Raw genomic sequence first — 8,259 nt, 5'->3', positions numbered from 1 at the left:
TCACCGGCGGCGGCGTGTGAACGGCGCGGGTTTCATCGGATCGGCGGCGGCGTGGCACGCTGAGGGGGGGGAGGCGTGGGGAGAACATTTTGTCTTGAATTCTGGAAAAAAAAAACATGGTTGATCCCTCCGTCATAGGAATCGGAATAACACGGAAGTAAAGCGTGCTCTTAGAGAAGTAAGTGAATGTTTACTGTACATAGATAAGAGAGTTGGCAAAATGTATATATTGAGTCTGGCAGATAATGGCCCTTTAACATGTATGCACCCACTTCGATGATTGGTAGCACATCTCCATCCCGACTACTAACGTCCATTTTAAATGATTAAAAAAACCCTTGTGTTAGCTGTAGTAGGGTGATTCCACGAGAGATCGAACATGCCTGTCCGGTAGATATTTTTGTTTTGCCTGGGTTTTTTATATGTTATGTGGGCACATTCAAAGTGCACGGAACCGAAAATTTTATTTCCGAGAAACGCTGCCAGCGTGCCAAAAAAATATTTGAATGTGGCGGCGCGGGCCTCCTGTTTTTGCTCACTGCAATGTTTTCGGATTTCACGGCCGAATTTAACGCGAGCTATAAATGATGTGTCGAAAATTTTTTGTTGGTTTTAATACGCATTACTGTGAATTACATCCATGCTTTTTTATGCTGTCCTCAAAAATAAAAAGAATGTGAAAAAAATGGCAAACCCGGTCCAAATCAACAAAGATTGCTAAGTTTGTTGCGCCTTGGCGCCTTTCCTAATTCACACACAAACTTGAAAACAGTGTCAAGTATTTAAAGGAGCCTTTGCAACATTTATGCGGAAGTCGTTTTCCTACAGGCAGCGCAAAATAAGAAGAAAATAGTTAATAAGCGAGTTTTCTTCAAAAAAGTATATTTTCAAAAAAACTCAGGCCTCAATATTGACGACATTTTTTTGTCGAAGAGCGCATATGTCAGTGAAAATACCATGTAAATATGTATGTCCTCATTTGCTTTGTTGACGAGATTTAACGGGCCAAAATTACCCTTGCTGTGTGTGCTTACTTCAGTGCGATTGATAATTGTCATCAGTTTGCATTGCACGTAAATCTAGTTTTAATTATTTTCCTGCAGTAAAACTTTGCTATGATGTCTTGTCGTAAAGAAAATGTATTCTCAAACTTTAATTGTGTCTAGCGTGTGCGGGGGTGGGCTGCTGCCGCTCTCTAAAGGCCTAACGCGTACGTAGTTTGCAGCTTACAACCTCAACTTACGCTGACAGTATTCGCTAATCAAAAGCACGCGAGAAACCGCGAACACATGGTTTAGGTCACTTTGTCAAAACTCTCCCGAACACAGAATAAAGCATCTCTATGCAGCGAAAGCCAACTTAATCTGTAACTAAATGCCACAATCAGCAGGCGCGCTGTTATGCAGTTGTTTTCTCACTGCCTGCTTGCTTCCCTTCCATTACGTGTATTGTACCTCTAACCATCTTCCCCATTCGACGCACACTGTGCCTAAACAACATTTGTAAAAAGTTAGCTCAATGATTTCCGAGCCGTTTATTTCACTTCCCGCTACACATGTTTTCGGCGTCGCAGATAACGTCTTCCTGTATCATCTCGACCTTTACCTCAGCGTTTGAACAGCCAGAAAACGTGCGGGGCGGCATGATTAAGCCATGAGTGGCCGAAGCTGCCCAATTTAAGATGTTTTGTTGCCACTTTACTAAAGTGCTTTCCCACGTCGAGGACAGCAGAGGTCGTTGGTGGCGCCATGCAGACGGAGATTACCCTTCGTTTTGACAATCAGTGTGGCCTACAAATTAATTATCACAGCCCAAAGCGGTTAGACCCTTAGTCATAAATGTTAAATCGTGAGCAGTTCTGGAAAGGCATTCATGAGAGCTACGCAGGTGTGAGATAATTTGTGCGGCGCCGTTCAGTATAAACGTTTCGACTTGCTCTAGGTCTAGCTGTTCACTACACGCGATTCGCGCGGCCCATGGCTACGTCCTATTGTTCTGTGCCGATTATTTACGCGTTCACAAAAAGAAGATTGCTGAGGAAAACGTTTTCGTTGCGCAAATTTTTTTTCTTTGCTCTTTTTGTTGTTGCCTACCTTCACAAGCTACTGTCATAGGCTGAGGATCTTCGCGACACCTGCGAACTCTGCTTGCATTACTTTACGCTCCTCAAGGAAAACCTGTCTACATCTAACCGCGATGAGGTAGACCAGGCATTCCTTCAGGAAGAAGAAGCGATTGATATATTGAACAGGCGCGCCCATCTTTCCTCTGATGATTGTAGGCGAGGTTGTAGGCTGCAAACTGTTTACACGTTAGCCATTTAGAGGGCGGCAGCAGCCCACTTTTGCACACGCTAGACACAAATAAAATCTCACAACACATTTTTCTTCACGAAAAGCCATCAGAGCAAGGCTTTGCTGCACCAGAATAATTAAAACTGCGATTTACGCACAATGCAAGCTAATAAGAACCATCAGTCGCACTGAAGTGAGCACACACAGCAAGGGTCATTTTGGCCAGTTATATCTCGTAAACAAAGTAAATGAGGACATGTGATATTAAAACCGTGTGTTCATTGACATAAGCGCTCTTCGATAAAAAATTGTCGTCAAAATTGAGACCGGAGTTTTTTAAATTTATTTTTTGAAGATGTACTTTTTTGAAAAAACTCGCTTCTTTAACTATTTTTTTCTTTTTTTGCGCTGCCTGTAGGAAAATGTTCTTCCGTATAAATGTTGCAAAGGCTCTTTTCTATAGTTGACATTGTTTTCAAGTTTCTGTTTAAAGTAGCAAAGGCGCCAAGGCGCCTCAAACTTTGGTCCCTTTTTTTGATTTCGGCCGTGTTTGCCATTTTTTCACATTTTCTTCTTTTTGAGGACGGCATAAAAAAAGCATGGATGTAATTCACAGTAATGCGTATTAAAACCAACAAAAAATTTCGACACATCGTTTATAGTTCGCGCTAAATTCGGCTGTGAAATCCGAAAACATTGCAGTGAGCAAAACGGGAGGCCCGCGCCGCCATCTTCAAATATTTTTTTTGGCGCGCTGGGAGCGTTTCTTGGAAATAAAATTTTCAGTTCCGTGCACTTTGAATGTGCCCACATAACATATAAAAAACTCAGGCAAAACAAAAATTGCGACCGGACAGGCATGTTCGATCTCTCGTGGAATCACCCAGTAGTCAGCGGGGAAAGCGTAATCAAAGAAAGGTGTGATAGCCAGAAGAGCGTCGCATATTGGACGCAGAACTTGGTCGCCATCCCGCGGCATGTTAAATGTGATTGAACACCACGGCCGGACTAGAGGAAACGCAAAGCGCGTCGTGCCGCCCCGCTAGCCCGCCGCGATTTTTCTCGTGGCGAGCGCGTGAGCAGGAACGCGGTGTTACAGCCAGGTGTGGCAGGCGCGCGTCGCAGAGCTATTTTTGGTTTGGATTAGCGTGATGCTATGAGCGAGGCCAACGCTTTTACCACGCTTGTGTTAAGGTCGCCACCTCGCGGTGTGTTAAGGCAACGACAAAATTGAACTTCTATTGAAAACGCGCCGAATGAGACGGACTAAAGTCCCTAGATTTTTCCCTGTTGTTCTTAAGTAGCGAAAACCATTGATGCGCCGTCGGCGAATGTGATTGGGTGCTGCTCGTTTCCGGTTAAAAACGGCTTCCGGTAGCCATGTTCTTCCTACGCTGGTTCGCCCGTTTGCCTCGTGCAGTAGAGTCGGTAGAGTTGCGGACCTCGCTGCAGCACGGGGGACTGCGCATGCTTTTTCCCGCTGTCTTCTGCCTGTGCGAAAGATTTGCTGCGGTCGACACGAGCATTCTCGTAAATGACTGCTTGTTGCGCCTACGGGTGCTCCACCCAGTCGGGAAATGGGTTGGCGCTCTTTTCTGTGCCTCTTGAAAACACGACAGTACAAGGCGTAAAGCGTGGCTGCAGACAATAGGGCGGAAGAACTTCAAGCCTCCGAAGTCCAGCAAGCTGTGCGAGGTAAGTTGCCTGTTTTCCGGTCCACAGAACCGTTGAAAGACAAACGTATTACTTTTCTTCTAAACCAGGTGAGACAGCGTTCGGTTTCGGCCGTTCGCACTCCCGTGTAAGCGCTTCAGTTTGACACATTTAAGATCGTTGATTATGCATATCTATTGCGACCGCTTTTTAGAAGTATTAGCGCGAAGCATATTTTCCACCTTCAGCATTAGATGCCTATGTTCCGCTAAGGCTCGTGCTAGATTCAAGCCGCTGTGGCAGACTGCCGTAGAAGCTCAGTGAAATTGAAAAAAAAAACTTTGTGCTCTACTTTATCCGCGCACGTCAAAGGATACCATGTGGCCGAAATTAATACAGTGTTCACCTCTATCCATTACGGCATAATTAATAGCGCGACTGTCGCTTCGGGCGATGTCCATTTCATAGCACCGTGGTCTATCCTTCGCGATGCCTTCACAGCTCGCCTTGCAGGAAAAAATATCTAGTGGCATTAGACTTTGTCTCACACATTAGTGGTATTGAAGAATTGCCTCTTGTATTGGAATCATTTGCGTTTCTGAAACAATACGGCGCGTACTTTCCATCGCAGAATTGCAAGTATCTGCTTTATGACATGAAAAATCAATGTGAAAGCTATTCTGCAATAACTCACATAAAAGTAGCCCTACGAACTTCATGTATAAGTATATCTGCAGTTTCTAAATGTACATAATATTTTTTTATATATTGCTAACTACAACCAGACAAAAATAACTGGCTCTTTGAAGATGGGAGCTGCTGCTACCCCGACCTCACTTAAACGGAGCAGCAAGTTGGGCTAGTTGGTTGATGTTATTCTTCAAAGGTACACTGCGCTAAAAGGAACAAGGAACAGAAAAAGAGGGGGACAACACATGCGCAGACTCACAGCTGAAATTTATTGAGTGAAGGTGACATATAGACACTGAAATTAAAAAAAAAGGATGAGCTCATTCCGCCAAACTGTCACGTGAACGGGTCAATCACCATGTCAAAACCTAGATTCTAGATACCGCACTTCATAGTCAGTCAGCAAGCTGCACCGACGGATCGCTTACACACGCCCTTGTTTTTCCAATCGCATAAGCTTCGTAGAGCTCCCATGTATTGCGGTCCTTGTGACGGCACGGCACCTTGGTCTATCCAAAGGGGTGGCACGCCCTCTTCGTCTCCTGTTCACATTCCCTGCATGCTTAGCTACGTGGAGTAACATTAGAAGAATAATTCTTTGAATGTTCTCTTAACGGATATTTATCATCGGCCCGTTTTCCCGATATAGACATGACCACAGATGAAAGGGAATTCATATACTACTGCACAAGCAGGGAACGTACGTATTCCTGTGGTCAACGTGGCAAACAAATGGACTATTGCTAGGTGTTTTGTCAAGTTTACTCATTACACGCACACATAAACGGGCCATTTTTGGGGGGGCGGAAAACACAACTTGTACACCATAACGTTCCGCAACGTTCTTGAGGTTGTGTGAAACCTGATGCTGGTAAGGTATCACAGCATATCTTTTTGCTCGCGGTCGTTAACACGCTCCGAGGCAGTGTCGCTACTCTTAATCCTCCTGATTATTTTTCACAGGCCCCTGTTATCACATAGTTCGGATACCCAGCAGTAGACAATCTGGAAACCTGGTGTTCTACACTGTCTTTTACCACGTGACCACAAGATTTTCGAAGAGCAGAGCCAATGCTAGACAGAACGATTCCGTTTTTTACAGTCTTTGAGTGTGCCGAAGAAAAACTTAAGGGCAGTTTTAATGACCGGGGTCGAAAGAGCCAGCATGTATGGTTCTCCTTAAAAAGCAAGCGATATCTAGAAACTGCCGTTCATTCCCACTGGGCAGCTCAATAGTGAAGTTAACGCCCATCCCCGAATCCATGAAAATCTTTTTAACATCGTCAACACGGTCTCCCAGAGCATCATGAATAAAAACCAGATAGTCGTCACATAGCGCAAGGCGCGAACAGTTGTAGCGCCACCGACATCGACGGAATTGCACAGTGAAGGAAGAAAGGTCGGACGTGAGAAGAGGTTCTTGATGGAAAAAGGAAAATAGAAAGGTGGGGGTGACGTGACCTCGTGCGGCGCGGCAGCAAGGCTGGCGCGAGGGGCGCAGAAAAATAAAGAAAAAGTTAGTTGGTTTTAGGCTTCGGGCTAGACGGACGTGTCGAGTCGTTTTCTTATGTGTGCTCCACACAGTAATCCTTCCCAGGTTGGCATTGATGGCCCGGTCCACTTTAGACAGGAAGATGTCGCTAAGCACGGGCGCAACCTTGGAGCCGATGCATACCCCCGACTTCTGAATGAATTGCTGCCCGCGCCGGAGAGTACGTGGTGCAGTACCTGCAGGATAGTAACCCAGGAGGTTGCAAAGCATTTAGCATTGACGTTGAGGATTTGTTTAATGCTATTCCACAACGAGAACTAATGGTAGCGGTAAAAGAGTGTATTACTGAGATTATGATGAGCAGAATTTTATTATGCAGTGCGGTATCTCTGTAGAATCATTTTTAGAAGTGTTATCTATGTATCTGTCGTCTACGTACGTCTCCCGGCGCGGGCAGCAATTCATCCAGAAGTCGGGGGTTTGCATCGGCTCCAAGGTTGCGCCCGTGCTTAGCGACATCTTCCTGTCTAAAGTGGACCGGGCCATCAATGCCAACCTGGGAAGGATTGCTGTTCGCGCCTTGCGCTATGTTGACGACTGTCTGGTTTTCAATGCGAAGCATTTCTTAGCGAACCTCTGCACTTTGAGCGTTTCTATCTACGTATATCTATCTATCTATCTAGCCGCCTACGTCTAGGTGCTCTCATGATGGCCTCCTTAACTTGGTGTAGACCAAAATTTGCATGGGAGGGTAAGAGGAGTTGACGAATGACTGCCGGGTCATGACATGAATAACTTTAAAATCTTGTTGCGTACGTCGTCAGACCCTTTCCACTAGACACGTGTGGCGCATACCCGTTTACCACGGGCCGCGGTGTACGGGTATGCGCCACAGGTGATTGACAGTTTATATCTAGCCAGGAACGGCGAGAACAGACATTCATAACTTAAATACAAGAGCGTTAAGGAAAACCAACGTCGGCAGCGTTGACTCAACGAATGGAAAGAATGAAAATTAGGATCCCGGCAGGAATCGAACCCAAGCATTCTGCGTGGCAATCAGGTATTCTACCACTGAGCCACGCCAGGTCTATAAACTGGTTTGAAAAAACAGCCTACGCAGGCGAAATGTCGGTGCAACGTCAATTGTGGTTTTGGTGCTGGCTATCTAATTTTACGAAAAAGCAATAAACACTACATGATACTCCTACAAGTGTACTACTACGATACAGGCGTCATATGAGATTAACGTCTGTAGTTCCAGTGTTGGCTCCGCTTTTTAGCAGTCTAATAAACAATACGTTTGATTCCTATGATTCAGCAAGCTATATTGAAGCATTGCTCGACCCCGGAGGAATACTGTAACGAAAGTTACATATGATGTCCACATCACCGCACCGTAAAGTCACTTCGTCCACCAGAACGACGCAGTGTCCTCTTAGTTTCTTACGAGGTTGCGCGATGGCCTCATGCTGACCGAGGATGATGCCAGATTGATTGACAGCCGCTTTGTAGACTAGGCTACGTAGGCCACATACGCCCAGCAGTCCACGAATACGAAAAACACCATCCAGTGATGTTGGTCTACGTAGCACTATCCAGGCCTACCAGCCTCGACGGCCTATACCTCACCAACGCGACGGGTGGCTTCAGCTTCTGACATGTCGCCGGCTCTGTCGACAGACAATCTCTTGACGAAATGACAGAGGCATCCACGAATTCCAACAGCTCTACTATACGACATACTTCACTACACATGGACCCCTCGTCACCACGATCACGACCGGATCCTATAATAAGTCATGACCAGCTGCTGGTACTCACTGATCACGGTGATGATGTCCTTGTTCAAGAACTGTCAAGAACTTCTTGCACACATGCACACGGGTTCGTAAAACGTGCGTGCGTTCTCGGGACACGTATAAGCACTACATATCAGCTTACCGCTTCTGGTGTTGGCAATGCCAACATTGCCATTGGCAGCATTACCCAACAGTAAACAAATGGTTCTATAACATATATGCGGCTCTTCAACATATATATGTGTGCGTATAAAATATATACAATCTTTAGCGTCATCATTTTGAACGTGTCGCTCAGTAAAAAAAGTTACGCCACAGTCACCTACCC

General features: G+C 45.5%; 1 protein-coding gene across 1 annotated transcript in view; it reads right to left on the bottom strand.

Annotated features, from left to right (window-relative positions):
* The window catches only part of LOC119391027 (D-2-hydroxyglutarate dehydrogenase, mitochondrial), a gene marked incomplete at its 5' end in the record, with an annotated part of 375,425 nt that continues 367,166 nt past the window's right edge, over window positions 1-8,259 (bottom strand). The window contains 1 exon segment of the mRNA XM_037658733.2: window positions 1-101. Coding sequence (XP_037514661.1) covers window positions 33-101 — 69 coding nt within the window. The 3' untranslated portion in view covers window positions 1-32.

Source organism: Rhipicephalus sanguineus, chromosome 4 (assembly GCF_013339695.2).
Source record: "Rhipicephalus sanguineus isolate Rsan-2018 chromosome 4, BIME_Rsan_1.4, whole genome shotgun sequence".
NCBI classification, from domain to species: domain Eukaryota; kingdom Metazoa; phylum Arthropoda; class Arachnida; order Ixodida; family Ixodidae; genus Rhipicephalus; species Rhipicephalus sanguineus.
Note: the sequence above shows the minus strand (reverse complement) of the source record. Positions and strands in the feature narration are given on the sequence as shown.